At 48.3% G+C, this 24,267-nt stretch overlaps 8 protein-coding genes across 8 annotated transcripts; 3 read left to right on the top strand and 5 right to left on the bottom strand.

The window, feature by feature from the left end:
* Positions 1-68: 68 nt before the first annotated feature.
* ABOM_006277 (uncharacterized protein) lies at positions 69-1,243 on the bottom strand (the record flags this gene model as incomplete). Its single annotated transcript, XM_022533406.1, has 2 exons — positions 69-496; positions 586-1,243. 2 exons carry the CDS (start codon positions 1,241-1,243, stop codon positions 69-71), a joined length of 1,086 nt encoding a protein of 361 aa, XP_022389298.1.
* Positions 1,244-2,033: 790 nt separating this feature from the next.
* Positions 2,034-3,322, top strand: ABOM_006276 (zinc-dependent alcohol dehydrogenase; the record flags this gene model as incomplete). The annotated part of the gene is made up of 4 exons (XM_022533405.1): positions 2,034-2,158; positions 2,238-2,286; positions 2,344-2,500; positions 2,553-3,322. 4 exons carry the CDS (start codon positions 2,034-2,036, stop codon positions 3,320-3,322), a joined length of 1,101 nt encoding a protein of 366 aa, XP_022389362.1.
* A 2,476-nt stretch (positions 3,323-5,798) lies between these two features.
* Positions 5,799-7,232, bottom strand: ABOM_006275 (uncharacterized protein; the record flags this gene model as incomplete). Its single annotated transcript, XM_022533404.1, has 1 exon — positions 5,799-7,232. One exon carries the CDS (start codon positions 7,230-7,232, stop codon positions 5,799-5,801), a length of 1,434 nt encoding a protein of 477 aa, XP_022389292.1.
* A 1,933-nt stretch (positions 7,233-9,165) lies between these two features.
* On the bottom strand, positions 9,166-12,878 carry ABOM_006274 (uncharacterized protein; the record flags this gene model as incomplete). Its single annotated transcript, XM_022533403.1, has 3 exons — positions 9,166-11,611; positions 11,668-12,497; positions 12,552-12,878. The coding sequence occupies 3 exons, from the start codon at positions 12,876-12,878 to the stop codon at positions 9,166-9,168; spliced, it is 3,603 nt and encodes a 1,200-aa protein (XP_022389299.1).
* A 617-nt stretch (positions 12,879-13,495) lies between these two features.
* On the bottom strand, positions 13,496-15,058 carry ABOM_006273 (mitochondrial 37S ribosomal protein mS29; the record flags this gene model as incomplete). The annotated part of the gene is made up of 2 exons (XM_022533402.1): positions 13,496-14,367; positions 14,425-15,058. The coding sequence occupies 2 exons, from the start codon at positions 15,056-15,058 to the stop codon at positions 13,496-13,498; spliced, it is 1,506 nt and encodes a 501-aa protein (XP_022389361.1).
* Positions 15,059-15,423: 365 nt separating this feature from the next.
* On the top strand, positions 15,424-16,159 carry ABOM_006272 (ribosome biogenesis protein RRS1; the record flags this gene model as incomplete). The annotated part of the gene is made up of 2 exons (XM_022533401.1): positions 15,424-15,485; positions 15,559-16,159. 2 exons carry the CDS (start codon positions 15,424-15,426, stop codon positions 16,157-16,159), a joined length of 663 nt encoding a protein of 220 aa, XP_022389295.1.
* A 1,084-nt stretch (positions 16,160-17,243) lies between these two features.
* ABOM_006271 (putative Rho GTPase activator (Bem2)) lies at positions 17,244-19,335 on the bottom strand (the record flags this gene model as incomplete). Its single annotated transcript, XM_022533400.1, has 4 exons — positions 17,244-17,899; positions 17,954-18,048; positions 18,102-18,753; positions 18,807-19,335. 4 exons carry the CDS (start codon positions 19,333-19,335, stop codon positions 17,244-17,246), a joined length of 1,932 nt encoding a protein of 643 aa, XP_022389297.1.
* Positions 19,336-23,057: 3,722 nt separating this feature from the next.
* Positions 23,058-24,111, top strand: ABOM_006270 (Rab geranylgeranyltransferase subunit beta BET2; the record flags this gene model as incomplete). Its single annotated transcript, XM_022533399.1, has 3 exons — positions 23,058-23,141; positions 23,199-23,936; positions 23,986-24,111. 3 exons carry the CDS (start codon positions 23,058-23,060, stop codon positions 24,109-24,111), a joined length of 948 nt encoding a protein of 315 aa, XP_022389296.1.
* Positions 24,112-24,267: the final 156 nt, after the last annotated feature.

Below are 24,267 nucleotides of genomic sequence, written 5' to 3'. Positions count from 1 at the left end.
TGGGTGGATAGGAATCTCTGTTGTTCATTCTTGATAGATAGTGTATATAGTAAAGGGTTCTTATGCGATCATATCTCGACTCCGTATGCTTTCACTGCTACTCCACCCCATACATCCCTCTTCTCTTCGTCAGTTAACTGCCTCTTCTCTAAGATGCTCTCCACTATACTCTTCCAACGCCTCCAGGTGACTGCGTTACCGCCTCCCCCTACGTTGCAGACAGGCCAATCAGACCCAAACATCACTCGCTCGGCACCAAATGTATCAAAGACCACATCAGTCCACGGACGAATCCTCTCCACAATAGAAGCAATATCAGGTTCGGGGTCCGAAGGAACTGGCAGTAGCTCAGAGAAGCCGCCCGAAAGCTTCATGTACGTGTTGGGATACTGTGCCATGGCGGTGACCAGAGACGACCATTCCAGAAATTCGGGATGTGTCGTTATTGAGGCGGGCGATGGATCGGGAAGCCGAAGATTCGGCTTACAGAGGTGATCTACATCCTCGTCAGCTTTGGATAACAAGTACCACGGCCGAGAGAGATGGGAGAAGAGGTAAAATGGGAATCCACGAGTCCAAACATACTGATAATCATAACAACCTTCTCGTTTTCTTTCACACCATCATAGACCCTCCTCATCATTTCGACCGCCTCCCTCAACTGCCAAAATCCACCCTGTCTCGCATCTACCCCCAGATCGAACACCAACTTTTCTCTCCCAAGCCATTTCAGTCCCTCAACAACGTCATCTTGCAGCATGACACCCTTCGGCTTATCTTGGAATAGATACCTCACACCCCGAAGCTTTTTCCAGACTTCATCGGTCTTGGTACGTTCTCTCACTAAGTCCATGTATTTCTGTAGCACGGTAGACCCCCCGGGCACAGGTGCCCAGGGAAGAAACCCCAGACAGAGATGCCTATCTTTATCGTGATGACCCTCACCCGCGGCAGGAGCCCCGGTGATGATTCTCGTAAGCAGCGAGACTTCATCTAGAGCATGAGACCAGCCTTTCCCGTCCTCTTCAACGGAAGAGATGCGATCTGTTTCGAGGAAAATGAAGCCGCGCAGATATGTCAGGCCAGCGGTATCTGCGGTGGTAGAGATCGAGGATGTCGCAAGGCGATACTCATCGACTGAGTGTTGGGATCCCAGGGGCGATCCCGGACCATGCCAGGCGAGAGTTGGAAGGTGAGACTCCGGGAAAAGATGGATGTGAGAATCCACAATTGGAATAGGCATGTTGCAATAATCGTTTTGGGCGTGATGTTTGTTGTGGTGGATCACGATTCTGGTTGGGGAGATTTGCGGGGTAAAGGACGGATTGTTTGGGTGACGCTTTAGTTGGACACAATGAAAACCTCCCCCCAAAGAATTGAGATTAAAGGGTGGGGGAGATCATCTTATTTGTCTCGGGGATCGCTGCGACGCCATTCGGTGATCATTAGGCCGAAGGATTTAAAGTGCGGAATTCCAGGTACAATCACATCATCCGAATGGGTACCTTTGGGATTGTGACTTGGGACAGGTATTTAACAGAGGGATCCCCAGAGTTTGGTATCCTCGAGGCGTACCAAAATCCCCAATTTTCAGTGATGCGCGGTGATCCGACGACACCTGCCATAAACAGCTTGCCGAGGCCTTTCAACGCAACGCCCTCGGTCATCGCTTCCCCCTCATTCACTTTGGATCCCATTAACTTTCAGACACACCCACATGATTGGTTTGTAGGCTCAACCGGATACAAACGTAACCATTAAGGATGCATTCACAAGCGCTCGATGAGACCCACGAAAGATGTTCACTCGCAGCACCCCCGCAGCTAGCTGTGATCACCACCTCCTCCTGCCCTTCTCGGCTACACTGCCTAATAGCTAGGAACTTGGCGTGGCATGCTCACCTAAGATAAAAAGAGCGAACTCGGGCCCACGGACCTGAGAGGACACTTCCCAAAATATCTGTCTTACAACATCCCAATCACATTTTCTTTTATCAAAACACGCGGCTTAGTCAAGTTCACGCATAGTCCGCAATGGCTACTTCTGAGATTCCAAAGACGCAAAAGGCGGCCGTCTATGACCAGCCTGGGACTGTGTCCACCAAAGTGGTAGAACTAGACGTTCCTGAGCCTGGCGCAGGCGAGGTACTGATCAATCTGTAAGCTCTGAGTCCTGACTGAAACCGCAGCACAGTGACAAGTCGAGCTGGACCTAGTGTTTTTCTGACAAATCTGCAGGACCCATTCCGGTGTGTGCCATTCAGACTACAGTGTCATGACAAACTCTGTATGTTGTTGAGAGCCTTTTTGAAGATTCCTATATCAGTACTCACACAGCCTTAAGTGGAGCTGGCTTCCACACCCAACACAGCCCGGACAAGTTGGTGGTCACGAAGGTGTCGGTAAGATTGTGAAGCTCGGCTCTGGAACCGAATCTTCTGGCCTCAAAGTCGGAGACAGGGTGGGAATCAAGTGGCTTTCCAGTGCATGCACGAACTGTCGTATGTATAATGCTCCACCGTACACATAGGGCACACATTGACCGGCTTGTAGAGCCATGTCAGGCCGGTGCGGAAGGACTTTGTTTTAATCAGAAGGTCTCCGGATACTATACCCCTGGCACTTTCCAGCAATATGTTTTAGGGCCTGCCCACTACGTGACACCCATCCCAGAAGGCTTAGAATCAGATGCGGCAGCGCCCATGCTTTGCGCAGGCCTCACCGTCTATGCTGCCCTCAAACGAAGCAATGCTCGACCTGGACAGTGGATTGTCATCTCTGGTGCCGGTGGTGGACTGGGACACATTGCTGTACAACTGGCCAGTAAGGGTATGGGGCTGCGTGTGATTGGTGTCGACCACGGCAGCAAGGAGGAGCTAGTCAAGGAATCCGGTGCAGAACACTTTGTTGACCTCACGAAGTTCCCCACGGATGACAACGGCAAAGCTATATCTGACCATGTAAAGTCCCTTGCTGGTGGCCTGGGCGCTCATGCTGTCATCGTCTGCACGTCTTCCAACGCAGCCTATGCCCAGTCTGTGCAGTTCTTGCGCTTCAACGGGACAATGGTGTGTGTTGGCCTTCCCGAGCACAACCCTCAGCCCATTGCGAGTGCGTTACCTGTTACCTTGATCGGCAAGCATTGTTACATTACTGGGTCGGCTGTCGGTAACCGGAGGGAGGCAATTGAGGTCTTGGACTTCGCAGCACGGGGCATCGTGAAGACTCATTTCCGAACGGAGAAGATGGATAAGTTGACAAGTGTCTTCGAGGAGATGGGCGAGGGTAAATTGCAAGGACGGGTTGTCCTGGATTTATCCTAAGTCAGCCGCTGGTTTTTCTCATTCACAATGCCGAGATTCAAACAGAAACATAAACAAGCCACGTACAGTCCAAATCGAAGAACCGGGGGGTAGGACCCTCGTTGCCCTAAGCGAACGCTCAGCGATCGACAAAATAAGCCTCGACAAGTTCGTGAACCTCAGGACAGATAACAAAAATAAAGTTATATGCATACTTATAATTAGTAGCTGCAGGTAGCGTACATCTTTACGTCATTGGCTCGATAATATTGATTGGCTGTGAAAATTGTAGTTTTGTCGACACACGAACAGTATCTGAAGGTACAGCTAGAAGAGCATGGAAAGCTCGAGCTCCAGAGAGGGCAAATTAATCGGTGCTGAGTCGATGAGAATGATACACTCTGAGTTCTTCTAAGTATAGTCGTGGACTTAATGGTAAAAGAACCGCGGACGTAACCATAGAGGTCATCGCTTCAGATCCCTGTCAAATTGGCTGGGTTGGTCAGGCCATTCGCGCGCTTCCTCAGTGGGCTTAGCACAACCGTAGAGCTCTTCTAAGATTCAGCTCATTAGGTCTCAGATAGTATTTTGACCCTCAAGCCTTAAAACTCTCCGTGATAGGGCTTTTCCATAAAGTTCGGTTGCCCAAAAAGAATTCTTGAGCTACTCCCAGCATCCTCAGACTCAACAACTGCTTCAAGACTTTCCCCTTTCAGTGTGTGTAGTTCCTTCTTGTCGAGTCTCAGTCCGACACTACCATGTATGACCCGTACGTTCTCTTCTGGATGGGGAATCGGGAGAAGAATATAGACTGACGGCCGGGTGATCAAACAGCTTCTTTTGTGCGGAGCATGTGGAGGTCAGTTGCGACCAGCACTGCTGGAAAGCATCCAGGACAGAAGTGAAAGGAAAGTCGGACGATTTTTGCATTCGGATAGGTCAGCACTGCCTCTGGTGTCGCGGCCGTGGTTAAAGATCGGCGTCTCGGCTCTGGGAACCTTCGGGCGAGTACTATCTCGAAGCTCCTAACCAGATAGGGGAATTTTATAGTTGTGAACTGTGGCAAGGAATCGGTGCTATTCGTAGAAGGGGCGAAATGGTGCTCTAGTACCGTTTTACCCGGTTCTGAGGCGAGAGTCCATGGCAATGACGACGGGCATCACGGGTTCGTTCCCATCGTGAGGGTATCTAAAGGTTCGAATTCAGAAGACCACATTCATGGATAGACTTGTGTATAGCATTATGTTAGTAGCCCGTTAAGTCTTTCAGGAAGATTGTGATCTGGAACGTGAGAGCCTCGAAGCCATGAGTCATGTAGATGATGTAGATCTCGAGTGGTTATCTTGCAAAAGGTAAAGGTCGGCAATCAAGCGATTGCTTAGCTTAACATATAATTACCGATATTGTGACACTGTTCTGCAAACTTAGTTTGCTTTCCATGGCTGTGGTGTCTAAGGAGGGCATGTGAAGGCGTTAACAAGTAGCCTCGTTCATGGATATATATCTCTGCAAGGCGAGTAATCAGCGCATGATCAGAACATGGTGAGTGAATTGAGTGTAGGTAGCGCTGGCATTCCCTATAGCGAGGAAGTACGAGAGTACACATTGACAAAAAAAAGGGCGAGAGAAAAAGATAGAATGGTTAGGCTAGACAAAGAACAAAAAGATAGGTTGAATACTGAGGGGATGTTTGAGGAAAAAAATTGACCGACGCAGGGATCGAACCTGCAATCTCTTGATTCGTAGTCAAGCGCCTTGCCATTGGGCCAGCCGGCCAACCGTTGAAGGAGTATTAATATATTTAACAACATAACCCATTGCAAACAAATCTCAAATATCTCCGAATCAACCATACCAGAGCTACATACTAGCGTACGGGGACTGGTATGTACAAGCACCATAACTATGAACTGTTGACGGCATGTAGTGCGGATTCCACGTTTTCCTCAATGTGGAACCCTCTTACACAATTGTCACCTTAATTCAATCCATACTCCTAGTCGTCTTGCGCCACATCGCAAAACCTATTCAACAGTACAATGGTACAATGGTACGAATGATGCAATTTTCAAAGCTAGAACGGCTAGGTGAATCGCGAACCAAAGGTACGTCTTGTTCACTATTCTCCAATTAGGAATGCAATGGTGGCCATGGCATTGGAGCAATCCGGTACCGACCTGTCGGGACTGGAGAATGAAGGACGTCGTAGCAATAGAGTTGGGTGCATTCCAGAGAGCCAGATTAAGTTCACGAGAAACCATGGCGCGAACCCGTATCTTGTGTCACCATAGGAATCTGCTAAAGCGGGGAAAGTATATAGTGGCAAGTGTTCGTAATTGCTTTTGATGGAATGTGAGGCGGTGCAAAGCTAGATGACAATACCAGGCCAGCTGGTATTTGGCCGAGTCATGATTCATTGGTCTATGGTGTGAAGCAAAGGGAAAGCTATGGCACACAGGGTATCGAACAAAACACGAATGTACAGCACTACCAAGCATCAGCGAGTTCTCTTGCTCTGCCCCTGTCCCCCAGAACTAGCCGTAGCTGGTCGCTTTTGTCCCGAGCCAGCAGAATTGGATTCAGCTCGACGGACCAGCCCATTCAACTTCAGTATGTATGCCTTCGGGGCGCGATTCACTTCATTTTTCTGAAGAATTGCCCCAAGTCTCTCCTTGAATTGATGAAGGTCGGAGCCTGCTAACTGCTCGAGGGCATCCAAGATGAAACACTCTCCTGTTTCCTCCGCCTTTCCGATAAGTTGATGGTATAAGTTACGTTGATCCTCATCCTCCCCATGGAAGGTCACGCCACCCCACAAGTTACCATCGAGCGCGTCCTTATTACGGTTGCATATGTCCTCCAGTAGTGTCACTAGAGCTTTAGCGGCTCCTTCAACACCGTGAGGCGCTCGCGTAGCGATGTTCGCTTGAATGCGATTGACATTATGCTGCAGATCTCCGATCACGTTGTTGATGTCCACATTGGATCCTTCCGAGCGCCGGCCCGTTTGGCAGTACCGATCGAAATCTGCCAACAATTTCCGTGACTTTTCTTGTACCTTATCGAAATAAATCGCTGCACAGGCACCGGGCGGCATGGCTTTGCACAGGCTAAAATAAACCGTTTCATCGTGTACCGCAAGCCGAAACATGGTCGCCTCGAAGTCTCCTTGCACCACACACTGTTCTGGAGTGCGCGATTGGCCAACGTCATCTATAAGGTCGAGACGGAAATCCTCGGGGAGTACAGCTGTATCGAAGGCAGACATAAGGTCTCTCACCTTCTGTGGACGGCTCATGCCACCCTCCACTTCTGAACGGACATATTGCCAGCTCAATTGCTCCGCTACTGTTTTGAGTTTGCCATCAAGGAGTCGTTCAATACGGGTAAAGACTGGAGGGTGACCATCGCTCGATAATGGTACATCATAATTGGGTATTTGGGGAATCAGACAGCCATGAAGCTGGTCGACAAGCCACTTCTCGGAGGTTAGCAGAGATTGACGAATGCGATGGATTGTGCTTAAACTCACAAAAACGTGCGGACAGGCAATGCCAGGCAGGCCCATGAATGTCGGGCAGGTGCACGTATAACCACCCGAGCCGATATGAACTCGTGGCCGCTCTGAGAACTGGAAATCGAACCCTGTCTTGGTTCTCCGGCAGCCGATCACGTCGAACCGACTCGTCAAACCAACAAGGGCTCTTGCTTCGGCCTCAGGATCCAGTTTAGCGAGGTCATAGATGATGCCGGATTTTCCTTGTAGAGTAGACATTTCAGGCAACTCCCCTCCAACCTCACTCTCGTCAGTCCCTGTTTCCATGAGTGCACTGTCGTCTTTGGGATGTGGTGTTCCTTCGGGTTGAGTTGGCCTTCGTGGCATTTTATCGTCGATAGACAGGCCGCGGAATTGTCTCGTAGGAGCGGACATGGGGAATAGATAAATACGAACGATTTAACCTTGGATCAGAGCTCGCAAAAAGGGTGTCTGTAATCTTGGTATCAGATGAATACAACAACCAGTCCGGTATTTATAGTTTGCCGCGAACCACGGGTGAGTGCGGGTACATTTCGACCAAGAGAGCCCACATTGCCGTAGTCAAGTAGGTGTTCACAGCAAGAAATGGCATACCTTCGACTGATCTGCTCCTAAAGTTAGTTCTGGCGTAGGCTGACCTGCCTTCGCCGCATGACGAAATTGAAAGAGTAGCAGTCTATGAAACCCGCGAGTACGGTCCTTAGGTTGAATAGTAGTTTCGGATGGCTCAGACGTGGAGTATTACACCATAGTGCCCTATGAAAAGCTATGAAAAGGGGCCTAAACTGGAAGGAGAAGACCCCACGGCAACTGGGCACAGGCGGCGTAGTACCTAGGGTCACCGACGGAGAGTAGGGATCGTGTTAACAAGGTTAGAAGATACTGAATCACAAGACCGTTAGGTTGAACTACACAAAAAAGGACGAGATTTTGTGCACTCGGTAGCCAATTACGGACTTCAACTGAGCCGGCGAGGTCCCGAGCATGGGGGATGTCTTAACTCAACGCCCAGCAAGGTTGATGCGCCGATATCTGGGAAGATACCGCTAGTGGGTCTCTCTTCTTGTGGCACTGGCATTGGCAGCTGGAACTGAACTGCGAGAGACGCATCGATGCCCCCCTCTTAATCATAGCCGGAAGGTCCTTACGTTTTACTTTCGCGGATCTCGTAGTGGATGACGCTGATCACCAAGCCTTGAAAGCGACGCTATGTCACATCCACCTGCGCCGCAAAGAGTGGTTGACATGTCTAGGCGACAGATGAGTTGTCTATCAAAGAAAACCGTTTATGGACCAGTGGGCTCTCTGATGAAGGCTGTCCTGCAATCCGCATCGTGGCTGCACTCGGGCCACAGTTTAGAGTTTATCCCTGGCGTGTGGGAGAAGGATTATATGATTTCAAGGCTTGCAGCATTGATAGTACTGGTTGATCAGAGTGTACTGCTGCTACATTTAGAAAATATCGTGTTGGACGGATCATCATTGACTATCCAATAATACAAGCCAACCCTAGCAGCTTTGAGGAAACCAGAGGCTCGTTAGATGAACACACCGGGGGTGGGAATATTCAACGGAAAACGAGAGTTGGAGTAGAGCATAAATGGTGGCTTGAGCGGGCGTTGGTCCTGTGCCACCTGGGGCGCGTAGGTATTTGTACGTGACTTGCTATGTGGCACGGCCGTTACCACCATAACGTAACCAACTGCGCAAACTGTATCAAGGTAGCCGTCTCCCGAGGGCAACTAAGGAATACCTTTAATAGTCTTGATCGCGTGCTTTGCTTCCTATGCTTGAGTCTGCGCCAACACTCGCTTCTCCTGCTTGGTTCATCCGCCGACTCTTGTCGCCCTGGTAAGACTCGCGCCACTCCGTATGATTGTCCGCTGGTGAATCCATTTAGATTCCTTCCCCCGTCTTCCTTATTTGCTCTCTTATTCTTAACGTTAAGCGTAACTAAGCAGAGAAGAGAAAATTGAAAAGTATTTTATATTCCACATTTCTTCCGTTGAACTCAGAAGCCGTAAGGGAGGGGTGATCTAAACCATCAGCAGTGTCTTCAGTCCCATGACTAGTCGCCATTCTAAGAACTCTAGACTGGAAAAGCAATCCAATAAAGAGAAGTCCAATTCTGTATGTTACGGTGCATGTGGCTAATAAACCGAAAGATTCGCTGTATAAGTTGGTATCAACAAAGAATACTGCGCACGACATAAGAGCTTCACGTGCACTTTCGAATTTAATGTGTAAGAAAAGAAGTAGAAGGAGAAAAATTAGTTACATCGTGAGCATTAGTATGTTTACTATAAAGACAACAATCTAAAAATACCTAACTCGGTGGTTGCGGAGTATTTCTTGCTGCATTTCTCTTCTTTGCATTCTCTAGCGCCCTGCGAAGCCGCTCCTGATGTTCCAGATCTTCATCAGGTTTTTTGGGAGCAGCATTAGCCGTAGGACGAGGACCAGGGAAGAGGACATCAATAGGGTGGCCTGCAGGGGCAGGTTCTGATGAACGGTTCCGCTTGGTGATTGGAGCTTTGCCTAAAGATTCAAGGAGGTTATTGATGGTGACGGCAATCTCGGCTGGTGCGGCGCGAACACTGTCCAATTTGGATTTAAGATCTGTCTGGATTTTGGCATCCTCTTTCTTTTTGTCGTCCTCGAGTCGTCCGAATACATCGTCATCCGCGTTGGAATAACGGGCTTCAGCAACAGAAACGCCGTAATCGGCATCATTGAGAGCTGAATCTGCGATGCCGAAGTTGTGCAAAATCGATTCGGAGTCCTGTCGTAGAGAGTCTACTAGGTTATAGACTGATTTCAACATATGTTCGATCTCAGAGTCGGGTAAGCTAGATGAACGAATGGTTGACACATCAACCTTTGACAATTTCGCAGAAACATCGTCGAGAAGACTCTGGTTCTCTCCCAAACCGTGCATGATTGCATCGTCGAATGAATCCATCAACCTGTTCGCTCTCTCATCCCGGTCTTTCGCCGCTTCTAAAACATTTCGCTTCTCCATCTCATCAAACTCTCGATCCAGTTGCTTGAGGGCTACTGAGTCTCCCATGAAGACCAGAGGTCGTCTTTCGGTTTTCTTTCGCCGATGTTCACGGTCTAAAGCTATTTCTAGACGTTTCTGATAGCGAGCCTCAAGCTTTTGGTAGATCTTATTGACTGTTTTCATCGTGTGAGACAAATTGTATTTATCTGTCACTGAGTTCTTGATCTTATTGTTCTCATGGTCAAGCTGACCAAGCGCCGAGTCATACTGGGCTTGGAGTGCAGAAATATCTTTTTGCAAACGTTCATCCAGCGGGTTGAATACCTTTGCAATATAGTCGTCTAGTTCTTGTCTTTCCTCGTCTAATTGAGCACGAGCTTCTGTTTGGCGGAATTCTTCCTCGAGGACATTGATATCGGCATATCCTATCTCTCTTCCGTTGAATAGCGCATCGATGCGTTTCTCGGATTCCTCTTGACGATGCATACGCTGCCTGTCTAGTTTTTCTCTGCGAGATTTGTTCGTAGCCTCCCAGGATCTAACCGTCTCTTGTATATAACCAAAGTCTTTTGAATACTTCTCTAGGTCCTTTCGAGTTGTGATGTGCCATGAGCTTTCTGATTGCTTAGCCAGGGGGGACGATATCATGGAGCGCAGATCATCAACTGGGCCATCAGGCCTTCCTTTCCTGAGTGACGCTGGTAAAGGAGGCGGAGACGACTTCCTACGGGATGCCTTGCGGTAAGCAACACTTTTCTCCCTAATTAACCCAATGAAAGTTTCGTCGTCGTTGCCTGCAAGAGGAGTCGAAGAGTGGGAATCTTCGTGAGATCCTGGGTGTGGGGCATTCGACATCACCCGCCCACTCTCCGCTGAGGCTTGTCGCAGGGCCGAGTAGGCCTGGTATGCAGGGCGGTCAATTACAAGGTGATCTGAGCCCCGCTGAGGGCCTTCGGTGTAACGAAACGGAGTGTATATAGGCTGTGGGGGGTTGGTTGTTAAAGGAGACAGCTCCTGCTTATCGAGCATAGAGGGTGGTACCGACGTAGCCCTCAATGGTTGGGACTGACTTTGATGTCCTGAGCTATATCCTTTGCCTGGCGGTTGAGAAGCAGGCCTTTGAATACCAAGAGTACTAGGCGTTTCAACCCTGGTAAGGATAGGACGGCCCCCTGGGCTATAACCCCCGTCTTCAAGGTCTTCCGAAACGCCAGCTGACCCCTCGCAGCTCTCCTCTGGTTCAGCCGGTATTAAGCCTGACTCGATCGGGGGTGTACTATTACCAGACTGCCGGTTGGGCTCCTGCGAAGCCGGTGTCGGCTTTTGACTTGGAGCTTCTTCATTTTTTGGTTCATGCTCAATGTTGTACAAGATCTCACGTAGCTTAGTCTCCTTGGACATAAAAGCTGTGAATATTTTGAAACGCTCCATATCAGAATCAGCGACCGCCTCCTTTCGTAGCATAGCCACGTAACGCTCCAAGGAGGACTTAGACCAAGGGTCTAAGTCTTCATAAGGATCCAACAGCTTGAGCTGTGGAGACAATACGTCTACCTTGGCACTCGTTTCGTTGGGGGTATTGCTTGAGCGGGGAGTATTTGAGCCCGATTGAACCTCTTTTCGCTGTATACTGAAATCCTGCTTAATTTTGGGAATTTCAAGCGGACTAAGCTTTTGCATTGGGGTTGGGCTATCCGTTCGAGACTGATGCTTTGGCCAGCTTGAGAGATTGGGGGTTGAGTGTCCGTGATAACGGGCCGATTCCAAGCTTCAATGACACCATCAATGCTCTCAGATGTCTCAGTAGTAGAGGTAGTACTGTACATCGACCCAGAGGTATCCGTTCTGATTGGGCGAGGCGGATCTTGAATGCCATGTATTGCGCTAGAATTGCCTGGAAAAGGCTGTGCTGCTGTGGTATCTTGGGTATGAACAGGCTGGCTTATAGGAGACACATTCGCAGACGGTGTAGATATCACAGCTTGGCTGTTCGAAGTTACAGTGGGAATAGGTGCTGAATATCCTGGTGATGGCTCCGGTGTAGCACTTGACTGAGCGGCGTTGCCCTGTTTATTCCCAAAAGCCTCCACATCATCGACGTCCCCTGGAGTAGGTGTGAAATGCTCCCAGTCAGACAGTCCGCCAGAGCCCAATACAGAGGTGTTTGTGGGAAGAGCATTATGGCTAGTCTTAGGAGGGACCGGGGGAGCGGTCACTGGGAGAGCACCTCCACATGGTACGGGATTTGCAGCGGTCAGTGGGCCTTGCCCTGATAATGTTGGTTGGGGTGATGAGACATTTGTAGAAGAGAATGGGGCATGCTGTTGGGCGCTACTGTTCTGCAAATTATGAATCTCTCCAGGAGGATGGACCGAATACGGCGGAGGTGACAGCTGCTGCGACGTTTGATTACCTTGCTGTGTTATTGAGCTTTGATATCCAATAGGTACTGGAGGCGGCGGAGGTGGAGAAAGAGGGCTAATCACAGGAGGCTGAGATGCATGCGGAGCATTTGTCGTCCATTGTGGCTGATATTCTGCAGCAGAAGTTGGCGGCCCATATGTTGGATTGGCTGGTAAGGGTTTATTATCCAATGGGCTCACGATCGGAGACTGTGCACTAGAAGAATAGGCTGGGGTACTTGGGGGTCGAGGCTATACGATACCATCAGTACGACAATCGCTAGGTGTACTCGAGTTGAGACTTACAGGAAGCGGCGGAGGCGCGTAGATAGGATATTGCTGCCTGTTGTACTTTACTCCCCAGGCACTAGTATCCATGCCCGCTGAGCCAGGGGCTGGCGAGCCACTTGCGCCAGCGCCAGGCAACGGACTAGATATGGAGCCATATGTGCTCGGATTATAAGAAGACGCTGATAGTGGAGGATGAGATGGTGGTGGAGGGGGCGGAGTAGGCCCAGGCGTAGGCTTCCGCGAGGGCCGCTGTTGCGCAGCCGATGGAAGCCGCCATTCTGGTACTGGAGGGCCCGAAGTTTGTTGGTTAGAAGAGTTAGAGTGAGGATGCGACCCGTACATATCTAAAGTAGTATACGAGTGAGCTGTTGTGGAGCTTGTAGAGGTCACTTCCCACTTACTGAAGTGAAGCAGGAACGCGGGGTTGGAGCGTAAGATTCCCGAGCAGTGATGAACTGATCTGCTGACCTGTCACTGATTTGGATCAACAACACAACTCTTACATGAAGAGTCGTGTTGCTGTGAGATTAAGTGAGTATAAAGAAAAGAACAGTAGGTGAAGAGAGGAAGGCTGTGCCTAAGTGATTAATCTAACAAATTATTTCAGGTATCATTTGATCTCCGGCTGCGCCTGACACTATCTCCGGGGTTCCCCACCGGTTTATATTTAGGCAAAACTATTGTTTGCCATTCAGTGTTTAATATGACCAGCCCCTTTTCTGGATCTGTCCGCATACTTGAACTGTGAGGGAAGTGAGATATATATTTTGAAATTCCATTATATGCATACAAAAACGCAAAACCCAATATAACTAGTAAAATACATATAATTTAACAGGAAAAGCCGAGTCCATCCAATAGCGCTGCATGTGAAAAGGATACGGCGGGATAAAGGGTACACGTGGGACAGCATAACGGGAATTTAGGTGATGCTAGAAAGGCGAGAAGAAATTCCATATCTAATCGGTCACTCTCAGTCGTCTTCCCAACTTCTCTAATTCACCAATTACACCACCTCCAGCCAAGCTCCATTTCTCGCCAACCCATTCGTCGTTGATCTTCTCCCGCAGGAGGCCACTGCGAGCAAAATATTCCATGAAGCCCCGAGCTTCGTCCCGGGTGAGACCGCCAAGGGTCTGGAGCTCCAACAAGCTTTCTTTGGCGACAGTGGGCTTCGAAGAGTTAAAGGCATCAATAACACGCTTGTCAGCTCCACTGTATGGATCAGCTTGAGGGAATTCAGGTGCAGATGCATTCAGGCCAGCCTGGCGAGCAGCGATTTGCTTGAGCGCAACCTCAAAACTGTAGATCGTTGGGTTATTAGAAGCAGAAGTAGAGTAGAGCAAGAGACCGCCATTTGGAAGGGCAGGCTTTCCAGTACCGGGATTCAATAGCCCGAGGAAGTGCCGCACGAACACAAGATCGTGAGCATGGACGGGCTCAAATTCCGCAGAACGGTATTCACTGTTCTTCATCCAGTGAGACAGGCCGTCAACAGTTACAAGAATAGGGGGCCGGGGCTTGAAGTTCTTGTCAGATCCAGAAGCAGGGGAAGTTGCAGTAAGCTCGGACCACAATGCTTGGAAGACGGTCCAGGCAATAGCGGGGTCCTGGATACCAAGTTTGGCAAGCTCCTCCAGAGTCATTCCAGCTTTAACAGAAGACTTGAGGGCTAGATGCTCCTGGGAGACGTGTAGGGTCCTCAAAACCTGTTCATTGGCGGCGACTGTGCGAGAGAGCAATGCAGCGGTCGCCTCGTTCTGAACATACAGGTTTGGAGTTTCATCAGAAAGAGGGGCGTAACCAGTATGCGCAATTACCAGATCCTGGGCTGAAAGGACATGTTAGAAAGCCTTGAAGTAGACACGTATGGATGGTATATACTTACGCTCTGGAACAGTAAACACAACCCACTGCTTGGTAAATGCCATGGCCATGGCTTGCAGCAGGTGAACAGTTTTCCCTGTCCCTCTGACACCAGTGACGATCTTTTTGACAGACTTTCCCTTGTCTTGACCCTCATTAGAGATAGCGTCAATCAGTCTGCCTAATTCCACTGTCTCCCGTCTCACGACTGTGCCAGGCCGGCGAAATATCGACCAGCCCTGTTTAGGCTTGAAAGCCTCAACCGCTCTGAGTTGAGTGAGCATCGGCACAGGAAGGCCGAGGACGGATCCCCGGAGGCGCGCATCGACCATAGTCTCCGATGTGAAGTCCTGCATGCCATCGACTTCAAGGGCGTTGGGATTGCTGAGAACGATACGTTTCCGCAGCGCTTTCCGCTCTCCGACAGGAGGCGGACGCGCCCTTTCAACCGGCTTCTTCTTCTTCATTCTGGCGGACTTGGCCTGGCGGTACTTGGGTGGACCGTCCAAGCTGTTTTTCTTCTTCGTTGGCAATGCATAACGCACCGTCGATGTGTGGAATGCTGCTGCTCTTGGAGCTGCTACCGGCGGAGGTAAAACGGCTCGAGGTGTCGGACGAAGCCGCGTCAGGCAGCCCCAGCAGAAGGAAGAAACCATTGTGCTGCAACACACTGGCTCAACGGCCAGTGGTATGACGGTCAATGGAAACTGCTGTAGGATAAAGGAAGGGTAGGCCGCGTTGATTGTTGCCCAAGCGTATGAACTGGATTGAAATTCGGAGCACAATTTGGAACTTCTAAGATTCCTCTGATTACCTATTCGAGGTTAGTCTAGTTGCCGCAAGCCCAACTCCGAAGGCGGTCTGTCATTATTGTGCTCGTCTTAAAGCGGCTCCCCTAAATTTATCAACCAACTTTTTTTTCCGCTTCAGTTTTCCTATCGGCTCGTCAATCTTACAAACCTGTCGCACTTTACCTAGCGCATATACTACCTCGTTGGATTCAACCGAGGTGCGCCTGACAATGTCGGAAATAAGAACAACGACGGCTGCCTCCGCGGCGCCAAAATCGAAGCCCGAGAGATTGTGAGTCGCTATCTATAGTAGTCGATGTATAGATCGTTATGTATGAGGTATACTAATTGCAATGGCACTTCAGACCCATTACAGTCTCTAAACCTACTCCATACACGTTTGATCTCGGCCATCTCCTTGCGAATGACCCCAATCCCCTCGAAATATCCCGCTCCGAACCTGTTAATGTCTCTCTGAAGGCCACCGCCCGCGATGGTGTGCAGTCTCTCCTTAACCAACTCCTCACTACTTGTCCCATTACCTCCTCACAACAGGGTGTGCTCCTGACGCTTCCTGCGCCCACAACTGTTCTTCCCAGACACAAGCCTTTGCCGACACCCAAGCCTCCCACCAAGTGGGAGCTTTTCGCACGCAAGAAGGGCATTGGCAGATTCAGTGGCAAAGCTGGTGCTGGACTTGCGGACAAGGAGCGCCGGAAGAAGCTGGTCTATGATGAGGAGAAGGGTGAGTGGGTTCCTCGCTGGGGCTATAAGGGAAAGAATAAGTCGGATGAGGATTGGTTGGTCGAAGTAAACGAGAAGGATTGGAAGAAGGAGGAGGATGCTGCGGCTAAGGGCAGCTCGATCCGTGGGATGTCACGGGCTGAGCGTAAGGAGAGGATACGACGAAACGAGAGGAAGATGAGGAACAATGAACGGAAATCCAGGAAGTCGGGTGGTGGTTAAGAGATGTGTTGTACAACTTGTTAATCAAGGCTCTTCCGTTGGGCTTTGGCCAAATTCCTCAACTCTTTATTTGTCTGGAATACTGGGCTTATCGGGCGTTTGGATTGGAGTCGCCGGTCTTTGATGTCTCATGTTGCCTAAATGGATTACTGCCATTTTGGGCTCAAAAAGTAAAGCAGCTGTGTCGGATTTTAACACTTTATTCTTTGTCCTTGCCTAGTGCCCGAGAACAACGCATGTATATTCTGCTAGCATATTTCTGCGGCTCTATACCTAGAATCTCATTCTTGTAACGCAATAGGAAGTATTTGCTATTCCATCAGATTCTCTCAATGTGACGTATGGCTTTATCATTGATCTATGTTACAAAATATGTACCAGCACAGCACTCCAGAAACATGCAGTTAAAAATGAACCATAAGGTTAAGGTACCAAAACAAGCTCCTATGTGGGGAATCAATGAATGTATAAAAATTTCAAGAGCAAAAATACATCGATGCGGTTTTGTAGATGTCTGGGGTAAACACACGCCAAAAGATACGCAATAATAGAACGAGAAAAGGAGGCCAAAGATAGGGGGGAAAGAAAGAAAGAAGAGACATGAGGAAAGAGAACATGATTGGATGATGAAGGGAAGACCAATTCGAATTTGTACAAGCCAAACAAAAGAGAAGGTAGAGTATAATAAAATAAACGGACTCCGGAGGCGCCAGACATGCACACTGATAAGAAAGGTTAAAAGGGGAGCAAAAAGGGCTAGAAACAGAAAACAAACAGAGATGAATGGAATAAAGCAGCCCGGGAAATCAATTAAAGTAAAATAGAAAAAGATCGCGAAGATTCGGGTTCGAAGTACGGAGAATATCGCTTGCAATGCGAATACAGTCCGAGACTTTGAACTGGCAATTCTCAGGTCTCAAATCTAAAAAGTGAGATATGCGCAGGCCAGCCTGGCCGAAGAGCTCAAATGTGCAATGCCAGAATCTATGTGCGTCAACCCACAAGAAAATCTAGAAGTTTCATATCGACGGAATGAAGGGCTCAACCCATCAAAACTGAACAGTGGCTCTTGGCTGGGTTGTTCTCATATCTGAATAGGAGACAGCGGAGGTCCTAATTCAGGAAGCTGGGAAATACTCCTAGTATGTGCCGTCTCAATGTTCTTGGGTTTGTTCTTGCGGCCTTTAGCCGTCTCAGGACGAGAAGGTTGCTCTTGAATGGAAGGCTGGCTGCTACCAGAAGAAGATATAGCTCTCTCTTCCACACTCGTGGCCTGTGGAAAACTCGCACCTGTGTCCTGTTTTATATGCGCTAACTTTTCTTTTTCGTCCATTTCCTTTTCGATCTGAAGATATTCCTTCTCTGTCCAGCAACCCTGCCAACAGTTTTTCCAGTCACAGACAAGAAAGTTGAAACAGAAGGCATCTATCTTCATGCAAGGCTGAAAGCAGATGCAGAGGTTGCGATAGTCCATCTTGTTTTGATCGACATAGGAATGCAGGAGATTTAAGTGACATGTGATGGCGAAGAGAAGATAGTAATGATATGGGGGTAGCTTTGAAAGCTCATCTTTGAGCATCTGTGGGGCAGTGGTTGCGCCTTCGCATTTGTCGGCGATCATGGCCTGTGTTTCTTTGGGGAAAAGCTCATCGGGTAATTCTCGAAGCCAAGCCTTGAACATGGAGCCAATCGTATTGATGTCATAGAGGTCCGGTACATCGAAGAGGTTGATGTCAAGCTCTGGATGAATGTTAAAACACACTTACTTCGCAGAGGTCTACCTAGTTGACTTACCAGTATCAAAGCGCCGTTGCCAATGCTTGACTTCTTTTCCGCTACCCGGAACACGATAAAGTCCCTCTTCCTCACAGCCCTTAAAATTGAGGTAACTGATGTAACGTTAGTAACCCACCCATTTGAACGGAAATGCGTGGGAACTTACTCAATGCAACGATACGGTAAAGCTGGCATCCAAAACTCAGTCTTATCCTTACAATCCTCAAGCCGCTTCGCGATACGGGTTCGACGGGCTTGTTCAATAAGCGGCAAATTGATCACGGAGCAGACATAGTTGTCATCATTAATGAGTTCCCGCTCATTGGTACTGCCACTTCGTGTGATCTTCCCAAAAAACCCCTTTCCTGCCTTGCCAATTCGATCTGCAGCACCACTCGATGACTGCTTAATATTGTTGAACAGCGCCGCTGAAGCGCCCGATACTTGACTCAGGGAAGCTGAAGGAACCATTGACCCGCCATATCTGTCCTTTCGTATCAAGCCACCGTTGACTTCCGTAGGACGGTCAATTGTATAACTGCGGACATGAGGGTTCCCTGTGGGCTTGACTTCTGCTGATTTCGGGGGCGTTTGTGCCTCCCTCTTGGCGCTTTCTTCAAGTCTCATAAGGCTGGTGGACGGACGCCTATGCGCAATCCTGTTCACAGAGGAGTCGTCCAATCTGATTGATCGAGAGCGGGAAAGGAGATTGGCAAAGCGTGGTTTGCTCTTCTTAAGAGTATGACCGGACTCAGACTCCGTCCCAACTCGCTTAATTTCCGCTTGTTGCGCGTTCTTGTCGTCGGAAGAATGACTGTCTAGAATATGTCAGTGTATTCAAACGAAGCGACATACACAACTAGGTGCTTACTATTCTCTTGTTGCGCCGCACGTTCAATGGCACCGGGAAGGTCCGGAGTTGACTCGTACAGCTTTGATGATATCTGTGTTCTGCGATCCCTAGAACTACCACGGCTCCTAGGCTTATCGCCCGAATTTCCCGAGCTATCCGATCTCTGGGCCCTGTGAGAAACCTTCGGTGCCTTTAAATTCGCAAAGAACGAACGCGAAGGGTCACGACTGTGTTTAGGGGAATCTCGTGGAGAGGGAGGGTATTGAGGAATAGCCGTGACGCCTTGAGTAGGTGATTCTGCGGTAAGGCCGGGGGAAACTGGTAGGATAGGGCTATTTGCTTTGCTATTCGATTCTTGTGTGACAGAGCGGATTGTGGTGCCCTTGAAGAACGTTGAACTTGAGGAAGATTTGGGTGATCGCGGCGTCAGGGGACTGTGTCCATCTGAGCTTGCACCAGGTGTATGTGGGGACGAAGTCTTTGCGCTCGTTTGGAGAGTGGAAGGGCTGAGATCTAAATTCGGAACAGTGGACTGTCTAGACGGCATCTTAGACGTTGATCGCGGGTCAGATAACGGCGTGGACAAATCGTCAGGGGTAGACCGGCAAAAGTGATACACCAAGCGCTAACTGAATGCTAAAGGACAAAAAAAAAACGATTAACCTATTATTTACAAAATCATATGTTAGCACGGAATGCACGTAAGTTCCCAGTTAATCGGTGGTATTTTTGGGATGCTGAAACAGACTAACCGAGAGACCCCAGATTCTAGAACTTACCCTTGTTCTAAAAAAGTTGGCTCTTTCTAAGTCTTTCGGGCGAGAATATCCTAAATTTATCCCTTTTTCAGGAAGAGGTGAAGCCCCATGTATTCTTGGAGTATATTGAGAGAGATCGCACGGTAAATACACCGACTGCAACGGGACCAGCCTTGCGAATAAGTTTCCTAAATGTCGGTGTCGAAAACGCTGTCAAAGCAAACAATGATCGTACGTGGAGGAGAATATCTCGGAGCGACCGCGTCTAAGAAATAGTTGCATGGTCATCAGCGATCCAGGCCAGAAACAAAGATGGCTTTGCGTTAAAGAGATAGGAAGAAAGAGTGGCGTGCAGCAATTAACGGTAAGGAGCGTCGATAAAAGAAGGGGAAGGGGGGGTTATGAATGCATGAAGCCATCACGAAGGCTGACATCGTCATAATTTACCCCTTGGTATGCGTCAAGAAGAAGGGAGAGATTTGAAGTGAATTAATTATGTGGTTATAGGAGAGAACAGTCGATTGAATCCATGACTATCCTACCATCAAAAGCAGATGAGGGTATCTTAATATCTTAACGTACCAGAATGCGCAGCCCCTCATATTAGGAATTAGACCTTCTGTCTTGATTGAATTTCTTCCCAATCCACACCCGTCTCTTGTCCAACGGTACTCTTTGTGTGAATTCCTTGGTCGCAGTTGAACTCAAGTAATGATGTCCTATTTTTTTTTCTCCCTTGACTTTTTTTTTTAATCCTTGGGCTGCGGAGCGGCGTTCAGAGGGCGGTCGGTAAAGAGAGGAGCGACTAGCGTGCTATCGTCGGATTGTTAGAGTGAGGACAGAAGGCTACCTAAGAATAAAAACAAAAAACAAAAAGAAAACAGGAATTTAACACCGAAGAGAGATTGAAATGAATGGGAAAGAGAGAATGGTAAACGATTTCCCAATAATAGAAATTCTAAGGAGATTGATTGTATGGAGTTGGTCGTCAAAAGCCTTGACACGAGAGAGTGATTCTCGCACGGTTCTGTAAGTGCTCAGACTCGATACATTCCTTGACAGCGTTATGCAAGCGCGGCAGTGTGTCAGGCTAAGAAGCCTCCGTTCTTTAAGGGGCGAACTGATAGTGGAGCTGGCGTTGTGCCAGGCTCCAGAATTGCTAGTACTGCGTGGCTTTTTAGAGCGCTATGGAAAAGCCTATTTGTATCTAGTGCACCGATGGGGTTTTCCGTGAGGGACGCGGTGGAAGTTATGTACAGAGTCCTCAAGTGCCCTATACAGACCTCTTCCTCTTCGTCTAATATTTTTCTTTTTTCCTCTTTCCAAGTTTACGACTTACCCGGCTAATGTTGGAAAGTAACCGTATGAACCAAATTAAAACGAAGGAGGCAAAAAAAAAGAAGAAATAAAAGAAAATAGAAGGAAGAGAGAGAATTAGCTTCTTGTGTCGAGGGTGACGTTTGGTCCAACCCACCGACCGATCGTCGAGCTAGTTGAAGTATCAGAAGTTAGAACATGTTCAGGTCATTGGAAGATAGTGACATTGTGTTTGATGATATAATCCTGTCTACTTTGTACTCCCTTGTTCATGACATGGATGCTTCCCAATAGTTAAGATTGTAGGGTTATCTAATAAGTAGGCCTATATAGACGGTTATACATTATGGTGTTCTGTGGCTTGCCATAGCCCCCTAATAGACTATGCAGAGGAACACATGGTGTATAGGTATACACCGAAAGATCGGGAAGACCCATCCAAATAATAGAGTGGTGTCATTGATTGGCCTAAAAGATTGGGCCTGGCAGCTGGTGCCTTGGGCGGGATGATGTACGCTCCGACGAAGATACAGTAATTGCAGCAATGGATTGGTTGACCGGATATGCCACTGGGGCGCCGTTCCATGGCATGAGCGAATCAACGGCCAAGACTCGACGCGAACGAGGTGCCTGGCGCGGAGACGGTCATAGCATCACTAGGGTGTATTTAAGTAGGCTTGACTATCAGTTACCACAATTACACTACAAAGTCAAAATCATCTGTCCTGATTGTTCAACATTTTCTTTATACTTGTGTTGCCATATCTGAATGTTTGCACGGAACAGGTTAGTCCATGAGGGAAAGAATGAGAGAAAAACAAATAATCCCCATTTTTCATGTATCGGCTGATCCTTCAGAGCTTCAAGTGGACTTGCTACCACGGTTCACACATGACATCGTGATACCGCGAGTGGGGATGATATAAAAAGTAATTTGTACCAGAGAATAAGAAAGGAAGATAGACACACATATAGGCAATGCCCCGCCAGGTATCTTCTTTACCTAAAGAATAGAGTAAAAGAAAAGGCAAAAAGAAGCAAAAATTAAAAAAAAAGAAAAAAAAAGAGGAAAAAAAACAGTTGCTGGATTGCTGGAATGCTAGAGTAAAACCTGCCATCTATTCTAAGATACCTATGACTTTGCCCGTTACGTACTCCGTACTGCATGCATTGAACGGTTTTTGCTCCCTCTCTTTTCTTTTTTACACGGAGAACTCCGTACATTGCCGTACTCTACACCATTAATAAATTGTTCATAAAAAGTGGAGAAAATATATATTATTGGGTCATTAACTAGCTCCTATAGGTGTTCTCAATAGCATACTTTTACATTGTACGTACTTAGTTAACTAATGTACATACATAATTTTTTTTTAAATTATATTCTGAGATGGAGACAATACAGTACACGTGGGAAGGATTTACTATTGTGAAATCCAGGATCCGCTCCTGTACTCATGTAGTCTCTCCAGACACCACTATAATACTGCAAAACTGAAACAGGATTACTATTATTACTACTATGGACAAGTACCATCAGCAGGTATATTGCTTTATACCATGACCAACCCGGACCTACATTAGAACCACAGAGAGCTAAGAGACAAAAAAAAGATCAGCAGCCACTGAACATGATTAACTACTACCAAACACAGTTGAGCAAAAGCAGGGACCCAGGGGCAAACCGTAAGCGCTCAGGGGTTACTGTTCACACCGCTGGCCGCCCTGGCGATCCCACCCAAAAGACTGCCTGAAACATGGCCCCGCTTATGCGCCGGCGGTTCAACACGGTGGCGCTAAGTCACGTGGAAGAAAGCCCTCCTCGTCTTCGGTACCCGACCACACTCATCTATCCCTGCCAGAAAGCTTTTTTTTCCCTTTTCACCTCCCCGAATCTCACTAGCTTGCCGAAACAGTCACAGCGTTTGCCAGTGGTCTGTCTTGCCCTTGTCTACTATATAGACGCTACAACCACTGACGGTGCCTTGAAAATCAACCTTTCATTTTGTTTTCCAAAGACCATGCACGGCGCACGTAGCCTGTGAAGTCTTGATTGTCATTCTATCTTTTCCTCCCTTAAACCCTTAGCTAAAATCTGGCTGCCTGAACACTGAGCTGCCCGTTTTTATACTCTAAACTAGCTGGCTTTGTGCTGGTGATTGAGCTACTAACTTACACTACCCCCGCGTAAATTATGTCCCTAGCCTCGGGGGGTGGTCAGACTGACCAGTATCTATGTGTTCAAAAACACGTAGAGTACATTAAGAATCTAGACAGCGTGCGTCATTCTTACCATCTTTTAATGATGGGGAAGATGGTTGACAGGTGATGCTAGAGGAGGGATGAGCTTGAATATTGGCTCACGGAGCATCTTCGGCTTAATGGGATCTACTGGGGCTTAACAGCCTTGCATCTTCTCGGCTGTCCTCAAGCCTTGCCTCGTGAAGACACGATCAATTTCGTCCTCTCCTGTCAGCGTGAGAATGGTGGGTTTGGGGCTGCACCTGGACATGACGCTCATATGCTGTACACCGTCTCTGCTGTCCAAATCCTTGTAATGCTGGATGCAGTGGATGAATTGGAAAAGCGTGGCCTTGGAGGCAAACAGAAAGTTGGCTCTTTCATCGCTGGATTACAGGACAAGGAAACCGGCTCGTTCATGGGTGACGAGTGGGGTGAGCTGGACACACGTTTCTTGTATGGTGCGTTCAATGCGTTGTCACTCTTGGGCCTCCTGGATACTATTGATGTCCCGAAGGCCGTTGCCTATGTCCAGAAATGTGAAAACCTGGATGGAGGTTACGGCATCCACCCTGGTGCAGAGTCACATTCTGGACAGGTCTTCACCTGTGTAGGAGCTTTGGCGATTGCCGGGCGATTGGACTTGATTAACAAGGACCGCTTGGGTGGTTGGCTTAGTGAAAGACAGGTGGACAATGGAGGCTTCAACGGACGTCCGGAGAAGTTGGAAGATGCATGCTATAGCTGGTGGGTTGGGGCCAGCTTGGCCATGATTGACAAGCTTCACTGGATTAATGGCGATAAGCTTGCTGCATTTATCCTGCGTTGCCAGGTTAGTTCCAACCGAATTAACCACATGTCGTGTTTCTAATCCAAACTAGGACCCGGAGAATGGTGGGTTTGGAGACCGGCCTGGTAATATGGTCGATGTTTTCCATACACACTTTGCCCTCGCCGGGTTGAGTCTCCTGGGGTATGATGGTGTTGAAGAAGTAGATCCTGTTTAGTGAGTTCCCTGTCTCCAAGTTCCTATGGCCCCGGGGGCGCTAACGATGGCTAGTTGTATGCCGAAAGCAATAACAAAGTGTTTATCTAAGTGACAACGGTTGCTTACTCGATTATTCGTAGTTAGCACCTCCTGCAATCTAATAACCCATTTTGCC

The sequence above is a fragment of the Aspergillus bombycis genome (genome assembly GCF_001792695.1).
Source record: "Aspergillus bombycis strain NRRL26010 chromosome Unknown contig00040, whole genome shotgun sequence".
Taxonomy (NCBI): domain Eukaryota; kingdom Fungi; phylum Ascomycota; class Eurotiomycetes; order Eurotiales; family Aspergillaceae; genus Aspergillus; species Aspergillus bombycis.
The sequence above is the reverse complement of the archived record's forward strand: the minus strand, read 5'-3'. Positions and strand labels throughout refer to the sequence as shown.